The 17,096-nt window shown below is 41.6% G+C and overlaps 1 protein-coding gene across 1 annotated transcript; it reads left to right on the forward strand.

Moving 5' to 3' along the window:
* Positions 1–596: 596 nt before the first annotated feature.
* Positions 597–15,946, forward strand: LOC115145425 (aquaporin-9-like). The gene is made up of 6 exons (XM_065002951.1): positions 597–811; positions 1,835–1,961; positions 3,343–3,480; positions 5,641–5,759; positions 8,955–9,172; positions 15,525–15,946. Exons 1-6 carry the CDS (start codon positions 710–712, stop codon positions 15,736–15,738), a joined length of 918 nt encoding a protein of 305 aa, XP_064859023.1. The 5' UTR covers positions 597–709; the 3' UTR covers positions 15,739–15,946.
* The last annotated feature ends 1,150 nt before the right edge of the window (positions 15,947–17,096 follow it).

A 17,096-nucleotide genomic window follows, 5' to 3' on the forward strand; every position in this document is an offset into this window, starting at 1 on the left:
TGATTTTGTCCAGCAGGAGGCGCTGTGTCCCGGTTGTAAAACAGGCACACTTCTGCCGTCTCTGCTGCTGTGTGTTGTTTTCTAACAATAACATACTGTTACTAACAATATGCTTTTAGAAATATGTGCAGCAATTAGCAACGTAAGCCACTGCAAAAGTAGAATGTTGGAAAATCATAAAGTAAAAATAAATGATGTTACTCTTTGAAGGTTCTAATGTCATTATCCTTTTACCACTCTCATCCAGAACTTTCAATATCTATTTTTACTAATTTTTGCCCCAAAATGCCTATTTTTTTTTACCCCCATGGTCTCACTCTGAGACATGCTGAATGGGTCTGGTAGGGGTGGAGGATGTGGGAGTGTCTGGTAGGGGTGGAGGATGTGGGAGTGTCTGGTAGGGGTAGAGGACGTGGGAGTGTCTGGTAGGGGTAGAGGACGTGGGAGTGTCTGGTAGGGGTAGAGGACGTGGGAGTGTCTGGTAGGGGTAGAGGACGTGGGAGTGTCTGGTAGGGGTAGTGGATGTGGGAGTGTCTGGTAGGGGTGGAGGACGTGGGAGTGTCTGGTAGGGGTAGTGGATGTGGGAGTGTCTGATAGGGGTAGTGGACGTGGGAGTGTCTGGTAGGGGTGAGGATCTAACAATGCTCCAGAGACACTGTGAGACTGTTGGATAACTGTCAGTTTTGACAGCGCGTTGGCACGGTGATACATGGAGATGAAACACAGGAGAACTATGAGGCAGCGCTATTCTCTGAAACATGGGATACTGAAGGAGTTCCTGGCTGAGTTCCTGGGGACTTTTATCTTGGTTGTAAGTACCACTGGCTTCATATTCAATGTGTTTTGGCCTTACAAGGGCAATTTGTAACCCCTCAATATGAGTTATCTTATTGAGCAATTACATAAAAAAATGTATGCTATTTCACATGATTAAATTAGGATTATGATTCAATCAAGGGTAGGATTGTGATCAATTTAGGTTTATTTTTTTATTTAACTAGGCAAGTCAGTTAAGAACAAATTCTTATTTACAATGACAGTTTACCGGGGAACAGTGGGTTATTTGCCCTGTTCAGGAGCAGAATGACAGATTTTGACACCTCTGGGATTTGATCTAGCAGCCTTTCAGTTACTGGCTCTAACCACTAGGCTACCTGCCACCCCAATTTGGTTAGGGATATAATTAAATTAGGGTTAGGATTATGATTAAATTAGGGTTAGGATTATGATTAAATTAGGGTTAGGATTATGATTAAATTAGGTTTAGGATTAGGGTTAGTAAAGTGAGTAAAGTGTAATCAGAATTAATTCAAACAAACCAAATGTAACTGATAGTATTATACTGAATGGGATTAATGTCTATTTGCTTGGCTAGACATGGACTAACTTCTTCCCTCTCTTCCTGCTCTTCTTCACCTCTCTTCCCTCTTCTCTCTTCTTCCCCCTCTCTCTCTCTCTTCCCGCTCTTCTTCCCTCTCCCTCTCTTCCCGCTCTTCTTCCCTCTCTTCTTCCCTCTCTTCTTCCCTCTCTTCTTCCCTCTCTTCTTCCCTCTCTTCTTCCCTTTCTTCCCTCTCTTCTTTCCTCTCCCTCTCTTCCCTCTCTTCCCTCTCTTCTTCACTCTCTTCCCTCTCTTCTTCCCCCTCTCTCTCTTCCCGCTCTTCTTCCCTCTCTTCCCGCTCTTCTTCCCTCTCTTCCCTCTCTTCTTCCCTCTCTTCTTCCCTCTCCCTCTCTTCCCTCTCTTCTTCCCTCTCTCTCTCGTCCCTCTCTTCTTCCCTCTCTTCTTCCCTCTCTTCCCTCTCTTCTTCCCTCTCCCTCTCCTCATCTCCTGTGTTAGTTGTTTGGCGTTGGGTCTGTTGCTCAGACGGTCCTGAGTCGTAATGCCATGGGGGAGACTCTCACCATCCATATAGGCTTCTCTGTAGGACTGATGATGGCAGTGTACGTGGCCGGAGGAGTGTCAGGTAATTATCATATCACACTACAATTGAGTCTAAGGTAATTATCATATCACATTATAACAATCATGCTACAATTGAGTGCGTTTAAAAATATACTTTAAAAAAAGAAGAAGCCTGTTCTGAAGCAACGGTGCATATCGTTAATGTGACAAACTCTCTCTGCCGGTTTGCCAGAGTTTAATGCTGCAGTAAAGCTGTATCAAATATGTCTACCTCCCAGTGAAATTATCAGCCAACCTAATACATGGCTGAATGAGGTACAGACAAAAACAGAAAAAGATTCACAATACATTTGTACTATTATGTAATGAATGGTGTTTTGTTATTAATTGGAGTTTGCAAAGATCAATACCTATTCAAATTAGATATCAGAATTCAGTTCAATCAATGAGGGATGCCATCTCAATTAAACCAATAGTTTTTTTTTTAAGTTCCTGGAACCTACTGTACACACACACACACACACACACACACACACACACACACACACACACACACACACACACACACACACACACACACACACACACACACACACACACACACACACACACACACACACACACAGGAGGCTTACTGAAGTGAAACGTTAAGACATTTTAATTGTTTGATGATAACATTCCTTTAGAGTAATTTAGTTCATGTGACAACATTAAACACCCCCCCCCTGCTGCACCCTGTCAACAGTCATGTTGTCACCTCACGTTCTACACCGATGCAGAACGTGCCAGCTCCTGTTCACAGTTAATACATCTGAACCAGCGATTGATTTCTCTCCCATTGCCCTGTTGTGTTCCAGCCCCATCCAGGCCATTCATAACCTCGGGCAGTAAATGTCCTACAAACTCCATTGATCTAAGGCAGTGGCCTCTCTATGACAGAGACCTATCTCTCGGCTGATTGGCTGATTGTGAATACAACACGTAGTGACACAGAGAGGGATTGAAAACGGGATAAATTGCCCACAACAACAGTAACATCATGCAGGTTTAAGATCACGCTCATGCATTTTAAATATTGTGAAAAGAGACAGGGAGTATAGCTGGTCTTAATATATGTCACTTAGCAGTAATTTTAGCCGTTGGAATTACGTTAAATTTAGAGCATGTATCTGTAATATGTCTCTTCATCTAATAGTGTAGACGGCTATCTTTCCAACCTCCCCACCCTCTCTCCTCTTTTCACTGGCTCATTCTCAATTCGTCCTTGCGTCATTTCTCCCATCCTTTCTCCTCGCTTCCTTCTCAAAAAGAAGATCTGAGGGGGAAGAACCTTTTGACCTTCCTCAATATGGTTGAGAAGGAGGCAAGGAGATAGGATGGGGAGGAATCACAGGAAGAATCATTGAGATAGAGCCATCACCTGGCTCTCTCTTCTCTCCCAGGAGCCCATGTGAACCCTGCTGTCTCCTTGGCCATGGTGATCCTGGGAAAACTCAAGTTCTATAAATTCCCTGTCTATGTCATCGCTCAGTTCCTTGGTGCTTTCTCTGGAGCTGCTGCAGTGTTTGGGCTGTATTATGGTGAGTAGTGTGGCCATGTCTGCATTCTGTTACGGACATCGAAAGTAAATAACAGGAGTTGGACAGTAGAATAAGCCAATAAAAAAAAGGGAATGTCTGCTCACTGTTTTGCTGCTCCCAAATGAGATTATTTAATAAAAGCTTACTGTGATACAACAAACAATACGTTGCTGCATTCTGAGATCACCACGGTGATCTGTTGCTGCATTCTGAGATCACTACGGGGATCTGTTGCTGCATTCTGCGATCACCACGGTGATCTGTTGCTGCATTCTGCGATCACCACGGTGATCTGTTGCTGCATTCTGCGATCACCACGGGGATCTGTTGCTGCATTCTGTGATCACCACGGTGATCTGTTGCTGCATTCTGCGATCACCACGGGGATCTGTTGCTGCATTCTGTGATCACCACGGTGATCTGTTGCTGCATTCTGCGATCACCACGGTGATCTGTTGCTGCATTCTGCGATCACCACGGTGATCTGTTGCTGCATTCTGCGATCACCACGGGGATCTGTTGCTGCATTCTGCGATCACCACGGGGATCTGTTGCTGCATTCTGCGATCACCACGGTGATCGGTTGCTGCATTCTGCGATCACCACGGTGATCTGTTGCTGCATTCTGCGATCACCACAGGGATCTGTTGCTGCATTCTGCGATCACCACGGTGATCTGTTGCTGCATTCTGCGATTACCACGGTGATCTGTTGCTGCATTCTGCGATCACCACGGTGATCTGTTGCTGCATTCTGCGATCACCACGGTGATCTGTTGCTGCATTCTGCGATTACCACGGTGATCTGTTTCTGCAGAGTTGTTGATGGCCAACAGATTGCACATGTTTAAAAGCCTTGGGGCAAATTGTAACAAATCAGGTCAACTGGCTTAACTCATATTCCCTGGCAAACAAACACATTTGACATGTTTGTTATGAACAACCAATGTTATGAACTGCTGTTATGAACTTCTGTTATGAACTGCTGTTATGAACTTCTGTTATGAACTGCTGTTATGAACTTCTGTTATGAACTTCTGTTATGAACTTCTGTTATGAACTGTTGTTATGAACTGCTGTTATGAACTTCTGTTATGAACTGCTGTTATGAACTGCTGTTATGAACTTCTGTTATGAACTGCTGTTATGAACTTCTGTTATGAACTGCTGTTATGAACTGCTGTTATGAACTTCTGTTATGAACTGCTGTTATGAACTTCTGTTATGAACTTCTGTCATGAACTGTTGTTATGAACTGCTGTTATGAACTGCTGTTATGAACTGCTGTTATGAACTTCTGTTATGAACTGTTGTTATGAACTTCTGTTATGAACTGTTATGAACTTCTGTTATGAACTGCTGTTATGAACTGTTGTTATGAACTGTTGTTATGAACTGCTGTTATGAACTGCTGTTATGAACTTCTGTTATGAACTGTTGTTATGAACTCCTGTTATGATCTGTTATGAACTGCTGTTATGAACTGTTATGAACTTCTGTTATGAACTGCTGTTATGAACTGTTGTTATGAACTGCTGTTATGAACTGTTGTTATGAACTGCTGTTATGAACTGCTGTTATGAACTGCTGTTATGAACTTCTGTTATGAACTGTTATGAACTGCTGTTATGATCTGTTATGAACTGCTGTTATGAACTTCTGTTATGAACTGTTGTTATGAACTGCTGTTATGAACTGTTGTTATGAACTGTTGTTATGAACTGCTGTTATGAACTGCTGTTATGAACTTCTGTTATGAACTGTTGTTATGAACTGCTGTTATGATCTGTTATGAATTGCTGTTATGAACTGTTATGAACTTCTGTTATGAACTTCTGTTATGAACTGCTGTTATGAACTGTTGTTATGAACTGCTGTTATGAACTGTTGTTATGAACTGCTGTTATGAACTGCTGTTATGAACTTCTGTTATGAACTGTTATGAACTGCTGTTATGATCTGTTATGAACTGCTGTTATGAACTGTTGTCATGTGATCTGGATGTAAAGAAGCTGTCGCTATCCCGCTTTCTAACCGAGGTGCAATAGAAGATCGACTTGTGAAGCAAACGTCCATCGTCTTGTCAATGTGTGCTGTTTATCTTTTCATCTTCTGAATGGCTAAGTTTTGTTTTCTAACTGTGACATTGTCATCCATGTAGATGCGTTCATGGACTTCACCAATGGGATTTTATCAGTGACTGGTATTAACGCCACCGGTCACATCTTTGCCTCTTACCCTGCCAGGTCCCTAACCATCCTCGGAGGCATCATAGACCAGGTAAGTGTGTGTGTGTGTGTGTATGTATGTTGCATCCTATTGTGCCAGGTCTCTGACCATCGTAGATGGCCTCATAGATCAGGTGAGACGAGGTCAAGGGTCACGATGAGAGAGACCTCGGGGGGTGAGAGAGACCAAGGGGGAGAGAGACCAGGGGGGTGAGAGAAACCGGGAAGAGGGGGGACCGGGGAAGAGGGAGACCAGGGGGAGAGACCAGTATCATGTTCATTAAGCACCACACAGATGAAAATGCTCTGAGGGACTACCTACCTACCACCTACACATTTTTGTTTTTTTGTTGCAAAAAATGTCCGTTGCGTGCCTTAATGAACACCACCTAGGCAAACCAGGCGAGACGAAATCAAGGGGTTGAGAGGAGAGACGACCCCTCTGGTACTCCAGTCTGCTCTAGTTACCAGTAGTTACACAATGTTTTATCAGAGTTAGCCATTAAACCTTTACATCCCCAGTTCTCTGGGACATGTTGCTAATGCAAATTGATTGTCCCACTTTCCTACACATCACATCCCCTCGTTAGCTGGGTTTTGGGGCCAATGACCCTTGTTCTGATGTTCACACTTACCTACTTAAAACACTTTAACATCAACACAGACACAACACTGTAACAGTCACAATGGTGTTATATCCTGTCTTAGACAGTCAGTCACAATGGTGTTATATCCTGTCTTAGACAGGCTGTCATGATGGTGTTATATCCTGTCTTAGACAGGCTGTCATGATGGTGTTATATCCTGTCTTAGACAGTCAGTCATGATGGTGTTATATCCTGTCTTAGACAGTCAGTCATGATGGTGTTATATCATGTCTTAGACAGGCTGTCATGATGATGTTATATCCTGTCTTAGACAGGCTGTCATGATGATGTTATATCCTGTCTTAGACAGTCAGTCATGATGGTGTTATATCCTGTCTTAGACAGTCAGTCATGATGGTGTTATATCCTGTCTTAGACAGGCTGTCATGATGATGTTGTATCCTGTCTTAGACAGGCTGTCATGATGATGTTGTATCCTGTCTTAGACAGTCAGTCATGATAGGTGTTATATCCTGTCTTAGACAGGCTGTCATGATGGTGTTATATCCTGTCTTAGACAGGCTGTCATGATGATGTTATATCCTGTCTTAGACAGTCAGTCATGATGGTGTTATATCCTGTCTTAGACAGTCAGTCATGATGATGTTGTATCCTGTCTTAGACAGGCTGTCATGATGATGTTGTATCCTGTCTTAGACAGTCAGTCATGATAGGTGTTATATCCTGTCTTAGACAGTCAGTCATGATGATGTTGTATCCTGTCTTAGACAGGCTGTTATGATGGTGTTATATCCTGTCTTAGACAGTCAGTCATGATGATGTTGCATCCTGTCTTAGACAGTCAGTCATGATAGGTGTTATATCCTGTCTTAGACAGGCTGTCATGATGATGTTATATCCTGTCTTAGACAGGCTGTCATGATGGTGTTATATCCTGTCTTAGACAGGCTGTCATGATGATGTTATATCCTGTCTTAGACAGTCAGTCATGATGGTGTTATATCCTGTCTTAGACAGGCTGTCATGATGGTGTTATATCCTGTCTTAGACAGTCAGTCATGATGGTGTTATATCCTGTCTTAGACAGTCAGTCATGATGGTGTTGCATCCTGTCCTCAGAATAACATTACGTTCTCTCAACAAATATAAAGAATAACATTACATTCTCACAACAAATATAAAGAATAACATTATTCTCACAACAAATATAAAGAATAACATTATTCTCACAACAAATATAAAGAATAACATTACGTTCTCCCAACAAATATAAAGAATAACATTACATTCTCACAACAAATATAAAGACTAACATTACGTTCTCCCAACAAATATTACGTTCTCACAACAAATATAAAGAATAACATTATTCCCCCAACAAATATATATTTAAATGTTTACATTTTTATATAACTAGGCAAGTCAGTTAATAAAAAAACATTATTTACAATGACGGCCTACCCCGGCCAAACCCTAACTCGGGCAAACCCTAACTCGGCCAAACCCTAACTCGGCCAAACCTGGACGACACTGGGCAAATTGTGCACCGCCCTATGGGATGTGATGCAGCCTGGATGAAGAATAACATTATGTTCTCCCAACAAATATAAAGAATAACATTTCAACAATTTTCTTTATATCCTGCTGGAATATTAAAAATAAATGAAAATATCACCAGGTATTACTGAATGTCCTTTTATTTAAATGATCAACCAGGGTCCATTTCCTTCCTGAATTGACTAAATCGAAATGTAATTGACCCAATGCTGTTGTCAACAATAAAATTATTTTTAAAATCATCTTACCACAGAGATTTTTAAACCCAGAGGCGCAACATTGAGCGTTTTCCGAAACAGACCAAGCAGACCAGACCGGGGTTTTAGAAGTCAATGAGAGAAGTGAAAAGCTCTTCCGTTAATCATTGATTTTTTTTTTTCAAAATCTAAAGGAACATCCAAGATTGGAGTCAATGTCTTCAGTAGTTGAACATGTTATTACTACAACCTCGTGACAAACTGATACATTTTGTATTTTTCTTCAAAAACAACTTTATATCGAAGAAGTGCCTTTTAATTTGACGACCTTCACATGCACAGTTCATGGTGAGATGACCGTTAGCCTCGATCACATGAGTTTAGCTAGCCAATGTCGCCATGACAATCTCCGACAAGCGTGAACAGGGATTCTGCCCATCTTCATACTGTATTCTTTGATTGTACTCTCCAGGCAGCGTGAACAGGGATTCTGCCCATCTTCATACTGTATTCTTTGATTGTACTCTCCAGGCAGCGTGAACAGGGATTCTGCCCATCTTCATACTGTATTCTTTGATTGTACTCTCCAGGCAGCGTGAACAGGGATTCTGCCCATCTTCATACTGTATTCTTTGATTGTACTCTCCAGGCAGCGTGAACAGGGATTCTGCCCATCTTCATACTGTATTCTTTGATTGTACTCTCCAGGCAGCGTGAACAGGGATTCTGCCCATCTTCATACTGTATTCTTTGATTGTACTCTCCAGGCAGCGTGAACAGGGATTCTGCCCATCTTCATACTGTATTCTTTGATTGTACTCTCCAGGCAGCGTGAACAGGGATTCTGCCCATCTTCATACTGTATTCTTTGATTGTACTCTCCAGGCAGCAGGAACAGGGATGCTGGTGTTGTGTATCCTGGCCATCAGCGATGGGAAGAACATCGGCGCCCCTAGAGGCATGGAGCCACTGTGCATCGGCCTGATCATCATGGCTATCGGGGTGTCCATGGGGCTGAACTGTGGGTACCCCCTCAACCCTGCCAGGGACCTGGGGCCACGACTCTTTACTGCTGTAGCAGGCTGGGGTTGGGAGGTGTTCAGGTAACTCATAATATAATACTGTATAATACTGTACCACCTCAACCCTGCCAGACATCCGGGTCACGGCACTTCACTGCAGTAGCAGACTGGGGAGTCTTCAGGTAACTCATATAGAAGGGTTCAGGTAGCTCATATAGAAGTGTTCAGGTAACTCATATAGAAGGGTTTGGGTAACTCATATAGAAGGGTTTGGGTAACTCATCTAGAAGGGTTTGGGTAACTAATATAGAAGGGTTTGGGTAACTCATATAGAAGGGTTCGGGTAACTCATATAGAAGGGTTTGGGTAACTAATATAGAAGGGTGTGGGTAACTAATATAGAAGGGTTTGGGTAACTAATATAGAAGGGTTCGGGTAACTAATATAGAAGGGTTCAGGTAACTCATATAGAAGGGTTCGGGTAACTAATATAGAAGGGTTCAGGTAACTCATCTAGAAGTGTTCAGGTAACTCATATAGAAGGGTTCAGGTAACTCATATAGAAGGGTTCAGGTAACTCATCTAGAAGTTTTCAGGTAACTCATATAGAAGGGTTCAGGTAACTCATCTAGAAGTGTTCAGGTAACTCATATAGAAGGGTTTGGGTAACTCATATAGAAGTGTTCAGGTAACTCATATAGAAGGGTTCAGGTAACTCATCTAGAAGTGTTCAGGTAACTCATATAGAAGTGTTCAGGTAACTCATCTAGAAGGGTTCAGGTAACTCATATAGAAGGGTTCAGGTAACTCATCTAGAAGTGTTCAGGTAACTCATATAGAAGGGTTTGGGTAACTCATATAGAAGGGTTCAGGTAACTCATACAGAAGGGTTCAGGTAGCTCATATAGAAGGGTTCATGTAACTCATACAGAAGGGTTCAGGTAACTCATATAGAAGGGTTCAGGTAACTCAGACAGAAGGGTTCAGGTAACTCATATAGAAGGGTTTGGGTAACTCATCTAGAAGGGTTTGGGTAACTAATATAGAAGGGTTTGGGTAACTCATATAGAAGGGTTTGGGTAACTAATATAGAAGGGTTTGGGTAACTAATATAGAAGGGTTCGGGTAACTAATATAGAAGGGTTTGGGTAACTAATATAGAAGGGTTCAGGTAACTCATATAGAAGGGTTTGGGTAACTAATATAGAAGGGTTCAGGTAACTCATCTAGAAGTGTTCAGGTAACTCATATAGAAGGGTTCAGGTAACTCATATAGAAGGGTTCAGGTAACTCATCTAGAAGTGTTCAGGTAACTCATATAGAAGGGTTCAGGTAACTCATCTAGAAGTGTTCAGGTAACTCATATAGAAGGGTTTGGGTAACTCATATAGAAGTGTTCAGGTAACTCATATAGAAGGGTTCAGGTAACTCATCTAGAAGTGTTCAGGTAACTCATATAGAAGTGTTCAGGTAACTCATCTAGAAGGGTTCAGGTAACTCATATAGAAGGGTTCAGGTAACTCATCTAGAAGTGTTCAGGTAACTCATATAGAAGGGTTTGGGTAACTCATATAGAAGTGTTCAGGTAACTCATATAGAAGGGTTCAGGTAACTCATCTAGAAGTGTTCAGGTAACTCATATAGAAGTGTTCAGGTAACTCATCTAGAAGGGTTCAGGTAACTCATATAGAAGGGTTCAGGTAACTCATCTAGAAGTGTTCAGGTAACTCATATAGAAGGGTTTGGGTAACTCATATAGAAGGGTTCAGGTAACTCATACAGAAGAGTTCAGGTAGCTCATATAGAAGGGTTCATGTAACTCATACAGAAGGGTTCAGGTAACTCATATAGAAGGGTTCAGGTAACTCAGACAGAAGGGTTCAGGTAACTCATATAGAAGGGTTCATGTAACTCATGTCGATCAAAGACTAGACCAGTGTTTCACAAACTTCTAGTTCCACTTACTGGATCTATTCCAAAAAGTAGCTTGGTTATTAGTTGACCGTTTTAGTCAAATCGTCCTTTGATTGTCTGGTATTGATAGGTGAAAAAAATAACCGTGTGTTGATTGGTGTTATATAACCTCACATGCATAGCAACACATCACAACACATCACATGCAGTCAATGTTAGCTAATTATCTGTTGTCATGCTCTGTGCTAACCCCGTTGGGTTACTGCCTGCCTACTATTGAATTGAACTTGGATTCCTTTAATTGAACTTTCAAAAGCATTGGAGCTTGGAAAGTAGACTGAGATTTCAATTATAATGGTGCTGTAAAAAACAAACAGTTGTCGTTTTGGATAATTCTGTGACGGCTGCATTTAGACGCACTTATAGTGCATTTAGACGCACTTATAGTGCATTTAGACCCTTTAACTTTTTCCACATTTTATGACGTTACAGCCTTATTCTAAAATGGATTAAAACATAAATTGTTTTTACCCTCAATCTCCGCACAATACCCCATAATGACAAAGCGAAAACAGGTTTTTAGAAATGTTTGCAAATGTATTACAAATAAACAGAAATGCCTTATTTACATACGTTAGAGACTCAAAATATGAGCTCTATGAGACTCAAAATGGAGCTCTGGTGCATCCCGTTGTCATTGATCATCCGTTAGACGTTTCTACAAGTTGATCGAGGTCCACCTGTGGTAAATTAAATTGATTGGACATGATTTGGAAAGGCACACACCTGTCTATATAAGGTCCCACAGGTGACAGTGCATGTCAGAGCAAAAAAACAAACAAAAAAACAAGCCGTGAGGTCGAAGGAATTTTCCATAGAGCGCCAAGACAGGATTGTGTCGAGGCACAGATCTGGGGAAAGGTTGCAAAACATTTCTGCAGCATTGAAGGTCAACAAACAACACAGTGGCCTCCATCCTTCTTAAATTAAGGATCAGACCCTTTTTTTAAATTTCCACCTAAAATGACATACCCAAAACTAACTGTCTGTAGCTCAGGACCTGAAATAAGGACACATTTCCATATATTCTTGATACTATTTTTATTTTATTTTTTAAAATTGTACCTTTATTTACCCAGGCAAGTCAGTTAAGAACAAATTCTTATTTTCAATGACAGCCTAGGAATAGTGGGTTAACTGCCTGTTCAGAACGACAGATTTGTACCTTGTCAGCTCGGGGGTTTGACCTTGCAACCTTCCGGTTACTAGTGCAACGCTCTAACCACTAGGCTACCCTGCTGCCCCCAAGTGAGGGAACACTTTGAAGTTTATGGAAATGTGAAATTAATATAGGAGAATATAACACATTAGATCTGGTAAAAGATAATACAAACAAAAAAACATGAGTTTATATATATATATATATATATATATATTTATTTCCCTTCATCTTTGAAATGCAAGAGAAAGGCCACACATTCAGATAGGAGTCTAAGTGTAATTTAGATTTTGGCCAACAGATGGCAGCAGGGTGTGTGCAAAGTTTCAGACTGATCCAGTAAATAAATACAACACTGCACAGTATTTTGTGTCAAGTCTGCCAGGAGTTTGCCCAAATGTGCCGAATTGGTCAATTGATACATTTTCAAGTATATACAGTTGAAGTCGGAAGTTTACATACACTTAGGTTGGAATCATTAAAACTTGTTTTTCAACCACTCCACACATTTCTTGTTAACAAACTATAATTTTTACAAGTCGGTTAGGACATCTACTTTGTGCATGACACAAGTCATTTTTCCACAGACAGATTATTTCACTTATAATTCACTGTCTCACAATTCCAGTGAGTCAGAAGTTTACATACACTAAGTTGACTGTGCCTTTAAACAGCTTGGAAATTCCAGAAAATTATGTCATGGCTTTGGAAGCTTCTGATAGGCTAATTGACATAATTTGAGTCAATTGGAGGTGTACCTGTGGATGTATTTCAAGTCCTACCTTCAAACTCAGTGCCTCTCTGCTTGACATCATGGGAAAATCTAAAGAAATCAGCTAAGACTTCAGAAAAACATTGTAGACCTCCACAAGTCTGTTTTATCCTTCCAAATGCCTGAAGGTACCACGTTCATCTGTACAAACAATAGTACGCAAGTATAAACACCATGGGACCACAAAGCCGTCATACCGCTCAGGAAGGAGACGTGTTCTGTCTCCTGGAGATGAATGTAGATTGGTGCGAAAGTGCAAATCAATCCCAGAACAACAGCAAAGGACCTTGTGAAGGTGCTGGAGGAAACAGGTACAAAAGTATCTATATCCACAGTAAAACAAGTCCTATATCAACATAACCTGAAAGGCCGCTCAGCAAGGAAGAAGCCACTGCTCCAAAACCACCATAAAAAAGCCAGACTATGGTTTGCAACTGCACATGGGGACAAAGATCATACTTTTTGGAGAAATGTCCTCTGGAGAAACAAAAATAGAACTGTTTGGCCATAATGACCATCGTTATGTTTGGAGGAAAAAGGTGAAGAACACCATCCCAACCATGAAGCATGGGGGTGGCAGCATCATGTTGTGGGTGTGTTTTGCTGTAGGAGGGACTGGTGCACTTCATAAAATAGATGGCATCATGAGGAAGGAAAATTATGTGGCTATATTGAAGCAACATCTCAAGACATCAGTCAGGAAGTTAAAGCTTGGTCGCAAATGGGTCTTCCAAATGGACAATGACCCCGAGCATACCTCCAAAGTTGTGGCAAAATGGCTTAAGGATAAAGTCAAGGTATTGGCGTGGCCATCACAAAGCCCTGACCTCAATCCTATAGAAAATTTGTGGGCAGAACTGAAAAAGCGTGTGCGAGCAAGGAAGCCTACAAACCTGACTCAGTTACACCAGCTATGATGGGCCAAAATTCACCCAACTTATTGCGGGAAGCTTCTGGAAGGCAACCCGAAACATTTGACCCAAGTTAAACAATTTAAAGGCAATGCTACCAAATACTAATTGAGTGTATGTAAACTTCTGACCGACTAGGAATGTGATGAAATAAATAAAAGCTGAAATAAATCATTCTCTCAACTATTATTCTGACATTTCACATTCAGGAATTGTGAAACTGAGTTTAGATGTATTTGGCTGAGGTGTATGTAAACTTCCAACTGTACATTCTACAGACCCCACTGAGTATAACCTACAATACTTTCCAGAGTTCCTCTGTGGAGATGGGAGAACCTTCCCAGAAGAAAAACCATCTCTGCAGCACTCCACCAATCAGACATTTATGGTAGAGTAGCCAGATGGAAGCTACTCCTCAGTAAAAGGCACATGACAGCCTGCTTGGAGTTTGCCAAAGGCACCTAAAGGACTCTCAGACCATGAAAAACAAGATTATCTGGTCTGATTAAACCAAGATTGAACACTTTGGTCTGAATGCCAAGTGTCACACCTGGAGGAAACCTGGAACCATCCCCACGGTGAAGCAAGGTGGTGGCAGCATCATGCTGTGGGGATGTTTTTCAGTGGCAGGTACTGGCAGACTAGTCAGGATTGAGAGAAAGAAGAACAGAGCAAAGTAAAGAGAGATCCTTGATGAAAACCTGCTCCAGAGCGCTCAGGACCTCAGACTGGGGCAAAGGTTCACCTTCCAACAGGACAATGACCCTAAGCACACAGCCAAGACAACGCAGGAGTGGCTTCAGGACAAGTCTCTGAATATCCTCGAGTGGCCCAGCAAAAGCCCGGACTTGAACATGATCGGATATCTCTGGAGAGACCTGAAAATAGCTGTGCAGTGATGCTCCCCATCCAACCTGTCAAAGCTTCAGAAGATTTGCCAAGAAGAATGGGAGAAACTCATAAAATACATGTGTGCCAAGCTTGTAGCGTCATACCCAAGAAGACTCAAGGCTGTAATCACTGCCAAAGGTGCTTTAATCTACTTATGTAAATGTCCTATTTCATATTTGTATTTTTAATACATTTGCAAACATTTAAAAAACTGTTTTTGCTTTGTCACTATGGGGTATTGTGATGTCACTATGGGGTATTGTGATGTCACTATGGGGTGTTGTGATGTCACTATGGGGTGTTGTGTGTAGATTTGATGAGGGGGGAAAAACAATTTAATCAATTTTAGAATAAGGCTGTAATGTAACAAAATGTGTAAAAAGTCAAGGGGTCTGAATACTTTCCGAGTGCACTGTACAAGGCTTAACAAAGTATTTATAAGTGTGGCTAGACGCGTCACAGCATTATCCAGAAGGACAGCTGGATAATGTCTTCTTATACCTTCATCTATTGCATGTGTTATGTGTTCTTGTAATGTGTGTGTGTGTGTGTGTGTGTGTGTGTGTGTGTGTGTGTGTGTGTGTGTGTGTGTGTGTGTGTGTGTGTGTGTGTGTGTGTGTGTGTGTGTGTGTGTGTGTGTGTGTGTGTGTGTGTGTGTGTGTGTGTGTGTGTGTGTGTGTGTGTGTGTGTGTGTGTGTGTGTGTGTGTGTGCCTACCTATACACAGCACTTCAGACTACTGGTGGTGGGTCCCGGTGGCGGGGCCGATGATAGGGGGCGTGGTCGGGGCTCTGGTCTACTTCCTGTTCATCGAGATGCATCACAAACAGCCTGAGAAACCCCACGAGCAGGAAGAGGAGGAGGAGGACGAAGAGGAGGAAGAAGATCTGGAGGAGGACAGCAGTCTTAAGGACAAATATGAGATGATTACCATGAGTTAAAGAGTCAGAGAGATTCATTCACTTGTCAAGGACTTTAAAAGAAAATGTCTGTCTGTCTGGTTCAGATCAATGTTACTGTAAAGTCAATCAGGAGAGGAATGTCATGTTGGGAGCCAAATATACACACACACACACACACACACACACACACACACACACACACACACACACACACACACACACACACACACACACACACACACACACACACACACACACACACACACACACACACACACACACACACACACACACACACACACACACACACACACACACACACACACACACACACACACACACACACACACACACACACCAAGGACAGGCTTGCTCTCTCAGTGTGCTATGGTGAAACCCTGTGGTAGAGGGAGTAGAAGAGTTATAGCCTGTTATTACACGTCATAGCCTTTAGTAACCAGACCGGTATGCTACGTATGAGTGAACGATCAGAGTACGGTTTATAGCCTGTTATTACATGTCATAGCCTTTAGTAACCAGACTGGTGTGCTACTTATGAGCGACTGATCACAGTACAAGGCCTTTTAGCCCACTGGTGATGGGCGCTCCAATAGTCAGTCTAGATGGAGAAACCCTGTAGAACAGCTTATTGTTACTGTTTAAATAGGTAAAGATAGTTAGTTCATAATGATGTGCTTATATGTAGCAATCCGCAACACTGGAAAAGTAATATTATGTATATATAATATTTCACCCCTTACGATTCCATTTGGACTACACCTCTGTCAGGTTTATGTAAATGAGATTCCATTTGGACTACACCTGTCAGGTTTATGTAAATGAGATTCCATTTGGACCACACCTCTGTCAGGTTTATGTAAATGAGATTCCATTTGGACCACACATCTGTCAGGTTTATGTAAATGAGATTCCATTTGGACCACACCTCTTGTCAGTTTTATCTAAATGAGATTCCATTTGGACTACACCTCTTGTCAGTTTTATCTAAATGAGATTCCATTTGGACTACACCTCTTGTCAGTTTTATGTAAATGAGATTCCATTTGGACTACACCTCTGTCAGGTTTATGTAAATGAGATTCCATTTGGACTACACCTGTCAGTTTTATGTAAATGAGATTCCATTTGGACTACACATGTCAGTTTTATGTAAATGAGATTCCATTTGGACTACACCTGTCAGTGTTATGTAAATGAGATTCCATTTGGACTACACCTGTCAGTTTTATGTAAATGAGATTCCATTTGGACTACACATGTCAGTGTTATGTAAATGAGATTCCATTTGGACTACACCTGTCAGTTTTATGTAAATGAGATTCCATTTGGACTACACATGTCAGTTTTATGTAAACGAGATCCCATTTGGACTACAC

The sequence above is a fragment of the Oncorhynchus nerka genome, linkage group LG17, assembly GCF_034236695.1.
Source record: "Oncorhynchus nerka isolate Pitt River linkage group LG17, Oner_Uvic_2.0, whole genome shotgun sequence".
Lineage (NCBI taxonomy): Eukaryota > Metazoa > Chordata > Actinopteri > Salmoniformes > Salmonidae > Oncorhynchus > Oncorhynchus nerka.